Source organism: Bos javanicus, chromosome 7, assembly GCF_032452875.1.
Source record: "Bos javanicus breed banteng chromosome 7, ARS-OSU_banteng_1.0, whole genome shotgun sequence".
In the NCBI taxonomy this organism is placed as follows: domain Eukaryota; kingdom Metazoa; phylum Chordata; class Mammalia; order Artiodactyla; family Bovidae; genus Bos; species Bos javanicus.
Genome location: NC_083874.1, coordinates 42,443,795 through 42,463,771, shown reverse-complemented (window position 1 = coordinate 42,463,771; position 19,977 = coordinate 42,443,795). Strand labels below are relative to the sequence as shown.

Genomic DNA, 19,977 nt, shown 5'->3' with positions numbered 1-19,977 from the left:
TGAAACAAGTGCTATAACTAAGTCTCCTACAGGGTGACATGCCAACGCAGAAGACAGAGCTAATGTCTGAGTACGATGTAGGTGGATAATTAGGTAAGGTTTAATTTGAGTTCTATCTACCTTGTGCTGTGCTTAGTCGCTCAGTCATGTCTGACTCTTCGTGATCCTATGGACTGTAGTCCATCAGGCTCCTCTGTCCGTGGGGATTCTCCAGGCAAGAATCTGGAGTGGGTTGCCATGCCCTCCTTCAGGGGATCTTCCCAATCCAGGGATCAAACCCAGGTCTCCCACATTGCAGGTGGATTCTTCACCATCTGAGCCACCAGGGAAGCCCCATATCTACCTTAGTACACAGCAACTCATGTACATTTAAAGATTGAGGCAACACAGAGTTTGTTGTGGTTAAAAACACATTGATGGCGAAAATCACATTTCCTAAGTGAGTGGGAAACAAATTAGAATTCTTACACACTTTTTTATTCAACTGTTTTGAACTATATAACTCTGAAAGCCTGAGGTTTTCTCATTCCTGAGTAACCTCATGGAATTCTTAACCATACAGTCATATCATGCCACGTAACTTGTCCTGCCATTTACTTCAATGAGTCGAGACGTCCAACTCTTTTGGTATTTTATGTTGAACTCATATGTCTACTAAAAATACTTGATTTCTCTTGCTAGAATAATAATCAAAGGACTTCCAACTTAAAGTGAGTATGAGGTATGGCAAACATTCTAACATTCAAATATTCTAAATCTCAGAAATCATCAGTATCACTGTAACCACCTTATTTGACATTTGCTTTAGGTCTGTGCTCCTGACTTTAATTACCCAAGGTATGATATTCTTTAAGATTATGAGTGGTTAACTTTATAACAATGAGCATACAACTGGCAAAGAGGTTAATGAAGATGACCAAGTCAGTGTTTAAAAATTTTGGAGCCAAAACTTTAAGAAAAAGCATATATATGTGTTTAATTTTTTACTTGATACTTTTACTTAGCTTTTTATAAATTTGTATTAAATAATAACCAACTACCTGAAAACAAATTGTTGGTTGGTGTTTAGGAAGTAGAAACCTTGGATCATAGCATAACCAAATAACACACAGTATTTTTTAAATAGAACAATAAACTATCCCTTAGTAAATATTTCTGTATTATTTATTAAATTTTTCTCACAAAAGTGAATCAATTTTATTACCTTAATTCAATGGAATGATTACTTACAGAGATCAACTCTGAATATATTTCCATGAGTTCTCTAATATGGAAGATATATCTACTTATAAAGAGGACAGTGTGATATTAACCTGTAGAATTTTATTGACCTTTTAAGACTTTTTACAATGATATGACTACTATATCATTTTAGGAACAGAGTTTGCCCTTATTGTTAGCATACTTTGAGGCCATACCTATTATGGGTTCATATAAGGCAGATGGAAATGAAATCACAACTCAGTCATCAAACAGCTTTTCTAAAGCAGCAGGATTGATTCAAGAAATTATCAAGAGATTAAATTGTTTCCTGAGTTTAGGTGTATCTTTGGATATCAGTTTTGAGTCTAAATGAATAGCAATTCTCATTCTCAAATGTTTTACTTGACATCATAAATGGTACCTGCTTAGTATTATGCTGTGTTTGATTATATGAGTATTTATGACTCATTATTTAATTGATGTAATTCCTACAGATAGTCAAACAGAAATATAATTCTATGTAGCTTTCCCCTAGACCTCAATCCTGGGAAGCCTACAGTCAGATTTTTATTTTCCTTTGACAAATACAATCACCAAAGTCTGACATTTGAGGACTTAATGATAATCATATAGATTTTCTACAGAATTTCCATTACTAGGCAAGGTTCAAAACTCCTTATTTTTCCTGGTTTCATATCTACCTTAAATTCTATTTATCTCCAATCTCCTCTGCCTCTTGGAATTGCTGATAACTTCCGGATTATTTCTGTGATCAGGTACACTTCTCATTATGCGGCATTAGCCCTTTATTTTGCATAGAAAAGTGAATGCAACTGACTTGATGTTGATGGCAAGTCATACATTTGAAAATGAGACCAGTGGCTATGATTCTATGATACTATGTATATTAAATACTGGTTGGTATATCAGCAAAGATCTAGATAGAAGGCTTACTAATTTCCCATCAAGGGTCTGGAGACCTTGGTAGTGAATAACCTAGGGGAACACAGTCCCCAGACTTTAATTAATTTTGATTCCAGATTGTAATAGGAAAACTTAGAAATTAATTGGCAAACATTAAAATGTACAAAAATATTTCTCACTATGGAAAAATATTCAGATGTTTTAAAATATTTTCACATGTTAAACCACAAGGCAAATGATGAATTTCCATCAGGGACATGTAGTCTGCCCTATGATAAATTTCAAAAATAGGATATTCAATATTCAGTATTTCTACATTTACCTCACCCCCCAAAAAACTTCCCCCAACTTTTATATGATTCTTTTAGCCAGTATGACTTATAAAGAAGTTAATTATATAGCAGTTTGATAATATAGCTTCATTTTAACATACTAACATATGGTAAATAAAATCAACTGAGATCAGAAGGACCTAAATTAATGGTCATCCCTCCAATTTTTTAACTGTAAATTTTGTTCAAGTAACTTAAATTTCTGAGTTTTAGTAATGTTGTCTGTGAACATGGGCATAGTAAAGCTGCCTCAGTAGGCTGTGTTTTATATAACCTATTTGAATGAACAAAATTAATGTAGTCCTTGTAAAGTTTCTCAGAAAGTCAATGTGAAGTCTGTCTTGGTTAATTATTACCTGGTTTTGAGGGTATCTTTTGCATATCTAGAAGGAAACATAGTATCTAAAGACTTAATGTTTCCTGTCTCTAAAAGCAATCTGACTGACTATGACTGAATATTTGCCCACAAAGACTCAAAAATAATTTGCAAAATAATTATCATGAAAACCAGATTGTTTTAAAATATGCACTTCAGTTCTTTAAAAACAACTAGAATTGTCAAAGGAAATAAAAAATCAGGCAAATATATTCAGAAAAAGTTGGAAAAGTAAGGTACCTTAGTTAAAAAAAGGGTTGGAAATAATTGCATAATTTTATGTTTCATCAATGAAAAAGCAATTATAAATTAATATGTAGTATTTTGGCAATATCAACTCTTTGCATCAGTTCAGTTCAGTCGCTCAGTCGTGTCCGACTCTTTGCGACCCCATGAATCGCAGCACGCCAGGCCTCCCTGTCCATCACAAACTCCTGGAGTTCACTCAGACTCACGTCCATCAAGTCAGTGATGCCATCCAGCCATCTCATCCTCTGTCGTCCCCTTTTCCTCCTGACCCCAATCCCTCCCAGCGTCAGAGTCTTTTCCAATGAGTCCGCTCTTTGCATGAGGTGGCCAAAGTACTGGAGTTTCAGCATCATTCCCTCCAAAGAAATTCCAGGGCTGATTGCCTTCAGAATGGACTGGTTGGATCTCCTTCATATAAATGTATAAATTAATAAATGTTTAATTTGTACAAGTGGTATGAACAAACATACCATACACTACTCTGGATTTTTTATCAAAATTTCTGCCTTGTTATATTGAATTTCTCCTTTGCATGTGTGCTTACACTTTCATGTTATAATACAGCTGTTTGAGGACAAAGATAACACTAATTCCTCTTTATATCATCTGTATTTAGAGCCAGCGAACTACCACCAAAACTGCCCTGCTGCATATATTTGTATGGCCCAGGGGCTCAGAAAATTGTGTGAAATTCACATTTCAGTGTCCATCAGGAAGGTTTACTAGAATATGTTCATTCTTATTAATTTCCATATTAGCTACAGTTGCTTCTATACTTTCAGAGTTGATTAGTTGTGGCAGAGACACTATAGATCACAAAGCCTAAAATATTAAATATCTGAATACTAAAAGAAAAAGTTTGTTATCTTTATAATGAAAACATGTTAGTGAATATGAAATATGACATTATATTTAATTTTATTCTCCATTTTAAGAATGAAAAGATAATCAGGCTGGTGATATTCCCTAGAATGGTTTCATTCCAAAGATGGGTATATCTTTCCTCTTCTCCTTTGCATTAGCTTCTTGTCTTTTCCCAGCTGTTTGGAAGCCCTCCTCAGACCACCACTTTGCCTTTTGTGTTTCCTTTCCTTGGGGGTGGTCTTGATCACTGCCTCCTCTACAATGTCACAAACCTCCACCCATAGTTCTTCAGGCACCCTGTCTATCAGATCTAATCCCTTGAATGTATTTGTCACTTCCACAGCATAATCATAAGGGATTTGATTTAGGTCATATCTGAATGGCCTAGTGGTTTTCCCTATTTTCTTTAATTTAAGTCTGAATTTTGCAATATGGTGTTCATGATGAGAGCCCCAGTCAGCTCCAGGTCTTGTTTTTCCTGACTGTATAGAGCCTCTCCATCTTCAGTCACAAAGAATACAATCAATCAGATTTTGGTATTGACCATCTGGTGATGTCCATGCGTAGAGTTGTCTTTTGTGTTGTTGGAAGAGGATGTTTGCTATGACCAGTGTGTTCTCTTGGAAAATCTTCGTTAGTCTTTGCCCTGCTTCATTTTGTACACTAAAGCCAAACTTGCCTGTTACTCCAAGTATCTCTTGACTTTTTACTTTTGCATTCCAGTCCCCTATGAAGAAAAGGACATCTTTTTTGGGTGTTAGTTCTAGAAGCTGTTTTCTTGAGATATAGAAACATATCTCAAGGAAATTTACTAAAGTGAGTAGCTTCAAATGAACAAGGAATTCTCACTGTCTAAGGGGAAGCAAATCAACTCTGCAGAGTTCCTGAGGTTTCATTCAAGGGAAGGGAAAAGTGTTGGGGAGAAAACAGCAGAAGGGCAACATCTCATAATATCCCCAATTGTTCAGTATAGTACTTATAGGTATTATTCCTCCCTTTAAATTACAGTATGGAATTTGTATCCATTTATTTAATGTGATTTTAATAACTAATTATGAGTCAACTATGCAATAAGATATTTATACAGTAGGGTATGAGCTCATAACACCTCATACATATTAAAATGACTTTATCTCATCATCTCGTAGTTTAAAATGCCACTTTCCTTAGCATCTTGTATTATGAAAGATATCAGTTTATTTTAATATTAAACTTTGGAATGCACCTAAACCTGGTTCATTTAAAATAATTTTTATTTATTGTATTTCAACTTATCTGTTAATTTTAATAGTAAGCCAGCTCATGGAATTTTAGTTCATCTTGAGGTCCATAGTGAATTTATATTTTATTAGAAAAAATTTCTAATAACTTCAAAGATTTCAAATATTATTTAACTTAACAGGTAAACTAATTTTCTTAAATTTCTCCTTACATGATAATGCCCCAGTGAAAAATTAAGGACCTCCATTAGAAACCTGGAAGTCACACGTGAAAAGTTTTATTTACGTAGGGTCGCAATCACCCTGGTTTCCTGAACCATGCAACACCTTGGGATTTAAACTCTGAATTGTAGTTTAGTCCATGGTCACAAGCATGTTCTTTTCACAGTTGAGAAGTATTCCTTATCTACTAAGATACCCCACATCTCCCCACCAACTTCATGAGAGCTGCCACCACCTCCTTATTCCTCAGGCTGTAGATAAGGGGGTTCAGCATGGGAGTGAGGATGTTGCTGAAAAGAGAGAGAGCCTGGTCCTGCTCTGGACTATGTGAGGAAGTGAAAGTCATGTAGATGAATATGTTTGGGCCGAAGAAGAGACTTACCACAGTTAGGTGGGAAGAGCAGGTGGCCAGGGCTTTTTTCCTGCCCTTGACAGAGTTCATACGCAGGACAGTGAGGAAGATGAGTGTATAGGAAGCTATGATGAGACTGAAAGGCACAACAAGCAGTACAATGCTTGTGACCACCACCACTAACTGATACACTGAAGTGTCTTCACAGGAAAGCTTAATGAGGACTGGGACCTCACAGAAGAAATGGTGGATCTCCCTTGACCCACAGATGGGAAAATGCATAGGGTAGACTGGATAAATGAACCTATGGAGCCTCCAATCCAACATCCAGCAACCATGTGCAGACAGAACCTGGGGCTCATGATGGTGAGATAACGCAGCGGGATGCAGACAGCTACGTAGCGGTCATAAGCCATGAGAGTCAAGATGAGGCATTCTGACATTCCCAACATCAAGTAGAAGAAACTCTGTGTTCCACAGCCAATCCATGATATGGTCCTTTTCCCTGTGAAAAAGTTAGAGGCTGTCTTCGGAACAATGGTGGAAGTTAATGTCAAGTCAATGAGGGAGAGTTGACTGAGGAGAATGTACATGGGTGTATGGAGCCGAGAGTCCCCCCAAATCAAGACAATGAGAAGTAAGTTTCCCAGGAAAGCAAGGATGTAGATGAAAATGACCACGAAGTTGAGAACAATGGAATGCTGAAACTCAGGAAAGAGTCCCACAAGGATGAAATCAGTTACTGATGACGCATTCCCACCCACCATGCCTCTAAAAGAAATATAACAGGGCTGGGGAACAAATCAAATGCATTAGAACAATGAACACTCAGTACATGTCTTATATCAATATGTGGATCTAAAATTTTATATCTTTCCTCCCATTTGGACTTTCACAATATGTGCTATTAACTCATCAGAAGTATTTAACTACATTTTGTTGAGCAATTGCCTAAAAGTGTGTTAAATAAAGAATATTATAAAAAATGATCAAATTTAGTTCCTCTTCACCTCGCTTAAATTCATCTTGTTTTCCTCTTTCTATTCTTTATTTTTTCCTCTCTCTTTGCTTTTTCTTGGAGAAACTTATCATAGCAATGGATCTACTTTCTACAAATTTGAACCTCAAAATGTATATATTATTTCTGATAGTCATGGACCCTGATTATTAACTCTTATAGATTTGGGCAAAAGAAATATCAACTTAATTCACTCAATTTAGTTTTGAAAATCACAAATCAATTGCTTTTCAAATTTTAATGCAATATCCCATTGATTTACTTTTTATGGTAAGTGCCATCATAAACAGGCTTCCCAAGTGGCACAGGTGGTAAAGAATCTGCCTGCCAACGCAGGAGATGCAAGAGACACGGGTCCAATCCCTGGATTGGAATGATTCCCGGGAATAGGAAATAGCAACCCATTCCAGTAATCTTGCTTGAGAAATCCCATGGACAGAGGAGCCAGCAGGGTCTATGGGGTCAGAAAGAGTTGGACTTGACTGAGCAACTGAGTAGGTATGTATACCATCATAGATGGAGTAATAGCAATTCCTAAACTTACATAATTATCTGCCACGAGGCCATCAATATTCCTTATTTCTGACCAAATAAAGCTTATATTTTCAGTCTAGAATTTTAGATTTTCCATGACTTGGGTCCAAGAAAGCTTATAAATCTTAGATTCCATTAATTTAAAACAGATAACCCACATTCCACTCAAACATATGTTCTCATGGTTTCTCCACAGGACTTATGTATTCACACAGCTGAATTCCTTTGCTTTTATTTCTGCTCAGAATTATCAGTATACTGAAAGCTGAAGAAGAAGAAATTTTCCTATCCACATTCCTACGGTCCCTAATAACATCAGACATATAATTATTTATCATCATAACTAAGAGACAGTGTAGCTTGGAGTCTAAGAGCATATGTCAGAGGCTGCATACGTGTTCAGTCACTCAGTCTTCTGACTCTTTGTGACTGCAAAGGACTGTAGCCCTCCAGGCTCCTCTGTCCATGGGATTTTTCAGGAACAAATACTGGATGGCTTGCCATGTCCTCCTCCAAGTGATCTTCCTGACCCAGGGATCGAACCCACGTTTCCTGCGTCTCCTGCCCTGGCAGATGGATACTTACCACTGAGACACCTCAGGGTATCAAGGGCTAGGATACCCAAATTCAAGCCTAGCTGCATCATTTACTATCTGTGCCTCACTTTCCTGATCTTTAAAATAAGGAAGTTAATCAAATAACATCAAGAGTGTAGTCATGAAGCTTAGATGAGTTATTATTGTACATGTTTATTATAGTTTTCCATGTATACATATTTCTCCAACATAAATGTTAAGGTTTTAAGTGCTAGGATTATGTTTTACTTATCTACTCTGTCTCAATAAAATCAGCACAGTAGCTATAGAAGAATATATAGTCAATGAATATTTAACCAGAAAGTTGAACAAACTCCATGGAGTTAGTAGTAACATTTTCATGTAGAATATATGACAAATCCCTCACTGGATTGGCATTGACGATGAGAACTAAAGCTCGTTCCTTCCATGTCATCTTACGGAAAAGTGGATTTCCTGCTCCTGAATAAGACAGTTGCTGTATATGGGGAAATTTCATATTCTTTGCTGTTTTCTCTCAGAAGTGCAGTAATATAGCATAGACATCAAAATAGCTGGAAATCCTGTTCTCTATGAATGCAGCAGGAATTTCATAATTTAAACAATGCCCTCCTTTGGTTTAATGGTGATGGTTCATTTCTGAATGTGTTTATCCTGATGATTTTTGTAACAAAATGTCAGTTAATAAATACTGTTATTGTTCCTTTAGTGACAACTCTGCTACAATATAAATTATGAAGGTAATCTTGTTGAAAATGATCAGGAAGCACACATTTTGCTAAAGTCATATTCATATGATTTCAGAAGAGTTACAGAATAGTTCTTGAAATACTTTTACCAGCCACTTATTTTTCATTCTACATTTACTTAGTAATCACTATATTTTACACATTCTGTACTAGGTGTTGAAGAAGGGGCAGCAATGCATTCAGATACAGTCAATACCTTCAATACCTTCAATGAACTGTGAGCTTAGATATGAAATCATTTCTATCTACTAATCACAGAAGAGTGAAACAAGTGCTATAACTAAGTCTCCTACGGGGTGACATGCCAACGCAGAAGACAGAGCTAATGTCTGAGTACGATGTAGGTGGATAATTAGGTAAGGTTTAATTTGAGTTCTATCTACCTTGTGCTGTGCTTAGTCGCTCAGTCATGTCTGATTCTTCGTGATCCTATGGACTGTAGTCCATCAGGCTCCTCTGTCCGTGGGGATTCTCCAGGCAAGAATCTGGAGTGGGTTGCCATGCCCTCCTTCAGGGGATCTTCCCAATCCAGGGATCGAACCCAGGTCTCCCGCATTGCAGGTGGATTCTTCACCATTTGAGCCACCAGGGAAGTCCCATATCTACCTTAGTACACAGCAACTCATGTACATTTAAAGATTGAGGCAACACAGAGTTTGTTGTGGTTAAAAACACATTGATGGCGAAAATCACATTTCCTAAGTGAGTGGGAAACAAATTAGAATTCTTACACACTTTTTTATTCAACTGTTTTGAACTATATAACTCTGAAAGCCTGAGGTTTTCTCATTCCTGAGTAACCTCATGGAATTCTTAACTGGACAGTCATATCATGCCACGTAACTTGTCCTGCCATTTACTTCAATGAGTCGAGACATCCAACTCTTTTGGTATTTTATGTTGAACTCATATGTCTACTAAAAATACTTGATTTCTCTCGCTAGAATAATAGTCAAAGGACTTTCAACTTAAAGTGAGTATGAGGTATGGCAAACATTCTAACATTCAAACATTCTAAATCTCAGAAATCATGAGTATCACTGCAACCACCCTATTTGACAATTTGCTTTAGGTCTGTGCTCCTGACTTTAATTACCCAAGGTATGATATTCTTTAAGATTATGAGTGGTTAACTTTATAACAATGAGAATACAACTGGCAAAGAGGTTAATGAAGATGACCAAGTCAGTGTTTAAAAATTTTGGAGCCAAAACTTTAAGAAAAAACATCCACATGTGTTTAATTTTTTACCTGATACTTTTATTTTGCTTTTTATAAATTTGTATTAAATAATAACCAACTACCTGAAAACAAATTGTTGGTTGGTGTTTAGGAAGTAGAAACCTTGGATCATAATATAACCAAATAACACACAGTATTTTTTAAATAGAACAATAAACTATCCCTTAGTAAATATTTCTGTATTATTTATTAAATTTTTCTCACAAAAGTGGATCAATTTTATTAGTTTAATTCAATGGAATAAGTACTTACTGAGAGTCAACTCTGGATATATTTCCATTATTTCTCTAATATGGAAGATGAATCTACTTATAAAGAGGACAGTGTGATATTAACCTGTAGAATTTTATCGACCTTTTAAGACTTTGTACAATGATATGACTACTATATCATTTTAGGAACAGAGTTTGCCCTTATTATTAGCATACTTTGAGGCCATACCTATTATGGGTTCATACAAGGCAGATGGAAATGAAATCACAACTCAGTCATCAAACAGCTTTTCTAAAGCAACAGGATTAATTCAAGAAATTATCAAGAGATTAAATCGTTTCCTGAGTTTAGGTGCATCTTTGGATATCAGTTTTGAGTCTAAATGAATAGCAATTCTCATTCTCAAATGTTTTACTTGACATCATAAATGGTACCTGCTTAGTATTATGCTGTTTGATTATATGAGTATTTATGACTCATTATTTAATTGATGTAATTCCTACAGATAGTCAAACAGAAATGTAATTCTATGTAGCTTTCCCCTAGACCTCAATCCTGGGAAGCCTACAGTCAGATTTTTATTTTCCTTTGACAAATACAATCACCAAAGTCTGACATTTGAGGACTTAATGATAATCATATAGATTCTCTACAGAATTTCCATTACTAGGCAAGGTTCAAAACTCCTTATTTTTCCTGGTTTCATATCTACCTTAAATTCTATTTATCTCCAATCTCCTCTGCCTCTTGGAATTGCTGATAACTTCCGGATTATTTCTGTGATCAGGTACACCTTCTCATTATGCGGCATTAGCCCTTTATTTTGCATAGAAAAGTGAATGCAACTGACTTGATGTTGATGGCAAGTCATGCATTTTGAAAATGAGACCAGTGGCTATGATTCTATGATACTATGTATATTAAATACTGGTTGGTATATCAGCAAAGATCTAGATAGAAGGCTTACTAATTTCCCATCAAGGGTCTGGAGACCTTGGTAGTGAATAACCTAGGGGAACACAGTCCCCAGACTTTAATTAATTTTGATTCCAGATTGTAATAGGAAAACTTAGAAATTAATTGGCAAACATTAAAATGTACAAAAATATTTCTCACCATGGAAAAATATTCAGATGTTTTAAAATATTTTCACATGATAAACCACAAGGCAAATGATGAATTTCCATCAGGGACATGTAGTCTGTCCTATGATAAATTTCAAAAATAGAAGGATACTCAATATTCAGTATTTCTACATTTACCTCACCCCCCTCAAGAAACTTCCCCCAACTTTTATATGATTCTTTTAGCCAGTATGACTTATAAAGAAGTTAATTGTATAGCAGTTTGATAATATAGCTTCATTTTAACATACTAACATATAGTAAATAAAATCAACTGAGATCAGAAGGACCTAAATTAATGGTCATCCCTCCAATTTTTTAACTGTAAATTTTGTTCAAGTAACTTAAATTTCTGAGTTTTAGTAATGTTGTCTGTGAACATGGGCATAGTAAAGCTGCCTCAGTAGGCTGTGTTTTATATAACCCATTTGAATGAACAAAATTAATGTAGTCCTTGTAAAGTTTCTCAGAAAGTCAATGTGAAGTCTGTCTTGGTTAATTATTACCTGGTTTTGAGGGTATCTTTTGCATATCTAGAGGGAAACATAGTATCTAAAGACTTAATGTTTCCTGTCTCTAAAAGCAATCTGACTGACTATGACTGAATATTTGCCCACAAAGACTCAAAAATAATTTGCAAAATAATTATCATGAAAACCAGATTGTTTTAAAATATGCACTTCAGTTCTTTAAAAACAACTAGAAATGTCAAGGAAGTAAAAAATCAGGCAAACATATTCAGAAAAAGTTGGAAAAGTAAGGTACCTTAGTTAAAAAAAGGGTTGGAAATAATTGCATAATTTTATGTTTCATCAATGAAAAAGCAATTATAAATTAATATGTAGTATTTTGGCAATATCAACTCTTTGCATACAAATGTATAAATTAATAAATGTTTAATTTGTACAAGTGGTATGAACAAACATACCATACACTACTCTGGGTTTTTTATCAAAATTTCTGCCTTGGTATATTGAATTTCTCCTTTGCATGTGTGCTTACACTTTCATGTTATAATACAGCTGTTTGAGGACAAAGGTAACACTAATTCCTCTTTATATCATCTGTATTTAGGTCAGTGAACTACCACCAAAACTTCCCTGCTGCATATATTTGTATGGCCCAGGGGCTCAGAAAATTGTGTGAAATTCACATTTCAGTGTCCATCAGGAAGGTTTACTAGAATATGTTCATTCTTATTAATTTCCATATTAGCTACAGTTGCTTCTATACTTTCAGAGTTGATTAGTTGTGGCAGAGACACTATAGATCACAAAGCCTAAAATATTAAATATCTGAATACTAAAAGAAAAAGTTTGTTATCTTTATAATGAAAACATGTTAGTGAATATGAAATATGACATTATATTTAATTTTATTCTCCATTTTAAGAATGAAAAGATAATCAGGCTGGTGATATTCCCTAGAATGGTTTCATTCCAAAGATGGGTATATCTTTCCTCTTCTCCTTTGCATTAGCTTCTTGTCTTTTCCCAGCTGTTTGGAAGCCCTCCTCAGACCACCACTTTGCCTTTTGTGTTTCCTTTCCTTGGGCGTGGTCTTGATCATTGCCTCCTCTACAATGTCACAAACCTCCACCCATAGTTCTTCAGGCACCCTGTCTATCAGATCTAATCCCTTGAATGTATTTGTCACTTCCACAGCATAATCATAAGGGATTTGATTTAGGTCATATCTGAATGGCCTAGTGGTTTTCCCTATTTTCTTTAATTTAAGTCTGAATTTTGCAATATGGTGTTCATGATGAGAGCCCCAGTCAGCTCCAGGTCTTGTTTTTCCTGACTGTATAGAGCCTCTCCATCTTCAGTCACAAAGAATACAATCAATCAGATTTTGGTATTGACCATCTGGTGATGTCCATGCGTAGAGTTGTCTTTTGTGTTGTTGGAAGAGGATGTTTGCTATGACCAGTGTGTTCTCTTGGAAAATCTTCGTTAGTCTTTGCCCTGCTTCATTTTGTACACTAAAGCCAAACTTGCCTGTTACTCCAAGTATCTCTTGACTTTTTACTTTTGCATTCCAGTCCCCTATGAAGAAAAGGACATCTTTTTTGGGTGTTAGTTCTAGAAGCTGTTTTCTTGAGATATAGAAACATATCTCAAGGAAATTTACTAAAGTGAGTAGCTTCAAATGAACAAGGAATTCTCACTGTCTAAGGGGAAGCAAATCAACTCTGCAGAGTTCCTGAGGTTTCATTCAAGGGAAGGGAAAAGTGTTGGGGAGAAAACAGCAGAAGGGCAACATCTCATAATATCCCCAATTGTTCAGTATAGTACTTATAGGTATTATTCCTCCCTTTAAATTACAGTATGGAATTTGTATCCATTTATTTAATGTGATTTTAATAACTAATTATGAGTCAACTATGCAATAAGATATTTATACAGTAGGGTATGACCTTATAACACCTAACATATGTAAATGACTTTATCTCATCATCTTGTAGTTTAAAATGCCACTTTCCTTAGCATCTTGTATTATGAAAGATACCAGTTTATTTTAATATTAAACTTTGGAATGCACCTAAACCTGGTTCATTTAAAATAATTTTTATTGATTGTATTTCAACTTATCTGCTAATTTTAATAGTAAGCCAGCTCATGGAATTTTAGTTCATCTTGAGGTCCATAGTGAATTTATATTTTATTAGAAAAATTTTCTAATAACTTCAAAGATTTCAAATATTATTTAACTTAACAGGTAAACTAATTTTCTTAAATTTCTCCTTACATGATAATGCCCCAGTGAAAAATTAAGGACCTCCATTAGAAACCTGGAAATCACACGTGAAAAGTTTTATTTACATAGGGTCGCAATCACCCTGGTTTCCTGAACCACGCAACACCTTGGGATTTAAATTCTGAACTGTAGTTTAGTCCATGGTCACAAGCATGTTGTTTTCACAGCTGAGAAGTATTCCTTATCTACTAAGATACCCCACATCTCCCCACCAACTTCATGAGAGCTGCCACCACCTCCTTGTTCCTCAGGCTGTAGATAAGGGGGTTCAGCATGGGAGTGAGGATGTTGCTGAAAAGAGAGAGAGCCTGGTCCTGCTCTGGACTATGTGAGGAAGTGAAAGTCATGTAGATGAATATGTTTGGGCCGAAGAAGAGACTTACCACAGTTAGGTGGGAAGAGCAGGTGGCCAGGGCTTTTTTCCTGCCCTTGACAGAGTTCATACGCAGGACAGTGAGGAAGATGAGTGTATAGGAAGCTATGATGAGACTGAAAGGCACAACAAGCAGTACAATGCTTGTGACCACCACCACTAACTGATACACTGAAGTGTCTTCACAGGAAAGCTTAATGAGGACTGGGACCTCACAGAAGAAATGGTGGATCTCCCTTGACCCACAGATGGGAAAATGCATAGGGTAGACTGTATGGATAAATGAACCTATGGAGCCTCCAATCCAACATCCAGCAACCATGTGCAGACAGAACCTGGGGCTCATGATGGTGAGATAACGCAGCGGGATGCAGACAGCCACGTAGCGGTCATAAGCCATGAGAGTCAAGATGAGGCATTCTGACATTCCCAACATCAAGTAGAAGAAACTCTGTGTTCCACAGCCAATCCATGATATGGTCCTTTTCCCTGTGAAAAAGTTAGAGGCTGTCTTCGGAACAATGGTGGAAGTTAATGTCAAGTCAATGAGGGAGAGTTGACTGAGGAGAATGTACATGGGTGTATGGAGCCGAGAGTCCCCCCAAATCAAGACAATGAGAAGTAAGTTTCCCAGGAAAGCAAGGATGTAGATGAAAATGACCACGAAGTTGAGAACAATGGAATGCTGAAACTCAGGAAAGAGTCCCACAAGGATGAAATCAGTTACTGATGATGCATTCCCACCCACCATGCCTCTAAAAGAAATATAACAGGGCTGGGGAACAAATCAAATGCATTAGAACAATGAACACTCAGTACATGTCTTATATCAATATGTGGATCTAAAATTTTATATCTTTCCTCCCATTTGGACTTTCACAATATGTGCTATTAACTCATCAGAAGTATTTAACTACATTTTGTTGAGCAATTGCCTAAAAGTGTGTTAAATAAAGATTATAAAAAATGATCAAATTTAGTTCCTCTTCACCTCGCTTAAATTCATCTTGTTTTCCTCTTTCTATTCTTTATTTTTTCCTCTCTCTTTGCTTTTTCTTGGAGAAACTTATCATAGCAATGGATCTACTTTCTACAAATTTGAACCTCAAAATGTATATATTATTTCTGATAGTCATGGACCCTGATTATTAACTCTTATAGATTTGGGCAAAAGAAATATCAACTTAATTCACTCAATTTAGTTTTGAAAATCACAAATCAATTGCTTTTCAAATTTTAATGAAGTATCCCGTTGATTTACTTTCTATGGTAAGTGCCATCATAAACAGGCTTCCCAAGTGGCACAGGTGGTAAAGAATCTGCCTGCGAATGCAGGAGATGCAAGAGACACAGGTTCAATCCCTGGATTGGGACGATTCCCGGGAATAGGAAATGGCAACCCATTCCAGTAATCTTGCTTGGGAAATCCCATGGACAGAGGAGCCTGGCAGGCTATAGTCCATGGGTACACAAAGAGTCAGACTTGACTGAGCAACTTAGCAGGTATGCATAACATCATAGATGGAGTAATAGAAATTCCTAGACTTACATTATTACCTGCTAGGAAGCCATCAATATTCCCTATTTCTGACCAAATAAAGCTTATATTTTCAGTCTAGAATTTTAGATTTTCCATGACTTGGGTCCAAGAAAGCTTATAAATCTTAGATTCCATTAATTTAAAACAAATAACCCACATTCCAGTCAAACATACGTTCTCATGGTTTCTCCACAGGACTTATGTATTCACACAGCTGAACTCCTTCGCTTTTATTTCTGCTCAGAATTATCAGTATACTGAAAGCTGATGAAGAAGAAATTTTCCTATCCACATTCCTACGGTCCCTAATAACATCAGACATATAATTATTTATCATCATAACTAAGAGACAGTGTAGCTTGGAGTCTAAGAGCATATGTCAGAGGCTGCATACGTGCTCAGTCACTCAGTCTTCTGACTCTTTGTGACCGCAAAGGACTGTAGCCCTCCAGGCTCCTCTGTCCATGGGATTTTTCAGGAACAAATACTGGATGGCTTACCATGTCTTCCTCCAAGTGATCTTCCTGACCCAGGGATCGAACCCACGTTTCCTGCGTCTCCTGCCCTGGCAGATGGATACTTACCACTGAGACACCTCAGGGTATCAAGGGCTAGGATACCCAAATTCAAGCCTAGCTGCATCATTTACTATCTGTGCCTCACTTTCCTGATCTTTAAAATAAGGAAGTTAATCAAATAACATCAAGAGTGTAGTCATGAAGCTTAGATGAGTTATTATTGTATATGTTTATTATAGTTTTCCATGTATACATATTTCTCCAACATAAATGTTGAGGTTTTAAGTGCTAGGATTATGTTTTACTTATCTACTCTATCTCAATAAAATCAGCACAGTAGCTATAGAAGAATATATAGTCAATGAATATTTAACCAGAAAGTTGAACAAACCCCATGGAGTTAGTAGTAAACATTTTCATGTAGAATATATGACAAATCCCTCACTGGATTGGCATTGATGATGAGAACTAAAGCTCGTTCCTTCCATGTCATCTTACGGAAAAGTGGATTTCCTGCTCCTGAATAAGACAGTTGCTGTATATGGGGAAATTTCATATTCTTTGCTGTTTTCTCTCAGAAGTGCAGTAATATAGCATAGACATCAAAATAGCTGGAAATCCTGTTCTCTATGAATGCAGCAGGAATTTCATAATTTAAACAATGCCCTCCTTTGGTTTAATGGTGATGGTTCATTTCTGAATGTGTTTATCCTGATGATTTTTGTAACAAAATGTCAGTTAATAAATACTGTTATTGTTCCTTTAGTGACAACTCTGCTACAATATAAATTATGAAGGTAATCTTGTTGAAAATGATCAGGAAGCACACATTTTGCTAAAGTCATATTCATATGATTTCAGAAGAGTTACAGAATAGTTCTTGAAATACTTTTACCAGCCACTTATTTTTCATTCTACATTTACTTAGTAATCACTATATTTTACACATTCTGTACTAGGTGTTGAAGAAGGGGCAGCAATGCATTCAGATACAGTCAATACCTTCAATGAACTGTGAGCTTAGATATGAAATCATTTCTATCTACTAATCACAGAAGAGTGAAACAAGTGCTATAACTAAGTCTCCTACAGGGTGACATGCCAACGCAGAAGACAGAGCTAATGTCTGAGTACGATGTAAGTGGATAATTAGGTAAGGTTTAATTTGAGTTCTATCTACCTTGTGCTGTGCTTAGTCGCTCAGTCATGTCTGATTCTTCGTGATCCTATGGACTGTAGTCCATCAGGCTCCTCTGTCCGTGGGGATTCTCCAGGCAAGAATCTGGAGTGGGTTGCCATGCCTTCCTTCAGGGGATCTTCCCAATCCAGGGATCGAACCCAGGTCTCCCGCATTGCAGGTGGATTCTTCACCATCTGAGCCACCAGGGAAGTCCCATATCTACCTTAGTACACAGCAACTCATGTACATTTAAAGATTGAGGCAACACAGAGTTTGTTGTGGTTAAAAACACATTGATGGCGAAAATCACATTTCCTAAGTGAGTGGGAAACAAATTAGAATTCTTACACACTTTTTTATTCAACTGTTTTGAACTATATAACTCTGAAAGCCTGAGGTTTTCTCATTCCTGAGTAACCTCATGGAATTCTTAACTGGACAGTCATATCATGCCACGTAACTTGTCCTGCCATTTACTTCAATGAGTCGAGACATCCAACTCTTTTGGTATTTTATGTTGAACTCATATGTCTACTAAAAATACTTGATTTCTCTCGCTAGAATAATAATCAAAGGACTTTCAACTTAAAGTGAGTATGAGGTATGGCAAACATTCTAACATTCAAACATTCTAAATCTCAGAAATCATGAGTATCACTGCAACCACCCTATTTGACAATTTGCTTTAGGTCTGTGCTCCTGACTTTAATTACCCAAGGTATGATATTCTTTAAGATTATGAGTGGTTAACTTTATAACAATGAGAATACAACTGGCAAAGAGGTTAATGAAGATGACTAAGTCAGTGTTTAAAAATTTTGGAGCCAAAACTTTAAGAAAAAACCTCCAAATGTGTTTAATTTTTTACCTGATACTTTTATTTTGCTTTTTATAAATTCTTATTAAATAATAACCAGCTACCTGAAAACAAATTGTTGGTTGGTGTTCAGGAAGTAGAAACCTTGGATCATAGCATAACCCAATTATACACAGTATTTTTAAAATAGAACAATAAACTATCCCTTAGTAAATATTTCTGTATTATTTATTAAACTTTTCTCACAAAAGTGGATCAATTTTATTAGTTTAATTCAATGGAATAAGTACTTACTGAGAGTCAACTCTGAATATATTTCCATTATTTCTCTAATATGGAAGATGAATCTGCTTATAAAGAGGACAGTGTGATATTAACCTGTAGAATTTTACTGACCTTTTAAGACTTTTTACAATGATATGACTACTATATCATTTTAGGAACAGAGTTTGCCCTTATTGTTAGCATACTTTGAGGCCATACCTATTATGGGTTCATACAAGGCAGATGGAAATGAAATCACAACTCAGTCATCAAACAGCTTTTCTAAAGCAGCAGGATTGATTCAAGAAATTATCAAGAGATTAAATCGTTTCCTGAGTTTAGGTGAATCTTTGGATATCAGTTTTGAGTATAAATGAATAGTAATTCTCATTCTCAAATGTTTTACTTGACATCATAAATAGTACCTGCTTAGTATTATACTGTGTTTGATTATATGAGTATTTATGACTCATTATTTAAGTGATGTAATTCCTACAGATAGTCAAACAGAAATGTAATTCTATGTAGTTTTCCCCTAGACCTCAATCCTGGGAAGCCTACAGTCAGATTTTTATTTTCCTTTGACAAATACAATCACCAAAGTCTGACATTTGAGGACTTAATCATATAGATTCTCTACAGAATTTCCATTACCAGGCAAGGTTCAAAACCCTTTATTTTCCTGGTTTCATTTCTACCTTAAATTCTATTTGTCTCCAGTCTCCTCTGCCTCTTGGAATTGCTGAAAACTTCCAAATTTTCTGTGATCAGGCACACCTTCTCACTATGCAGCATTAGCCCTTTATTTTGCATAGAAAAGTGAATGCAACTGACATGATGTTGATGGCAAGTCATGCATTTTGAAAGTGAGATCAGTGGCTATGATTCTGTGTATATTATATACTGGTTGGTATATCAGTGAAGATCTAACTTGATAGTAAGATTGTTTAATAATTTTCCTTCAAGGATCTGGAGACCTTGTTAGTGAGTGACTTATGGGAACACAGTCCCCAGACTTTAATTAATTTTGATTCCAGATTGTAATAGGAAAACTTAGAAATTAATTGGCAACAGTTAAAATGTACAAAAATATCCCTCACCATGGAAAAATATTCAGATGTTTTAAAATATTTTCACATGATAAACCACAAGGCAAATGATAAATTTCCATCAGGGACATGCAATCTGCCCTATGATAAACTTCAAAAATAGAAGGATACTCAATATTCACTATCTCTACATTTACCTCGCCCCCCCAAGAAACTTTACCCAATTTTTATATGATTCTTTATAGCCAATATGACTTCTAATGAAGTTCATTTTATAGC

The 19,977-nt window shown here is 35.9% G+C and overlaps 2 protein-coding genes across 2 annotated transcripts; both read right to left on the bottom strand.

Moving 5' to 3' along the window:
- Nucleotides 1-5,258: 5,258 nt before the first annotated feature.
- Nucleotides 5,259-6,929, bottom strand: LOC133252040 (olfactory receptor 2T27-like). Its single transcript, XM_061424796.1, is given in 2 exon segments — nt 5,259-6,047; nt 6,050-6,929. Coding segments are annotated over 2 exon segments (930 nt in total). The 5' UTR covers nt 6,510-6,929; the 3' UTR covers nt 5,259-5,577.
- A 5,899-nt stretch (nt 6,930-12,828) lies between these two features.
- LOC133251153 (olfactory receptor 2L8-like) lies at nt 12,829-15,304 on the bottom strand. The gene has a single exon (XM_061423232.1). The coding sequence runs from the start codon at nt 15,079-15,081 to the stop codon at nt 14,146-14,148; it is 936 nt and encodes a 311-aa protein (XP_061279216.1). The 5' UTR covers nt 15,082-15,304; the 3' UTR covers nt 12,829-14,145.
- Nucleotides 15,305-19,977: the final 4,673 nt, after the last annotated feature.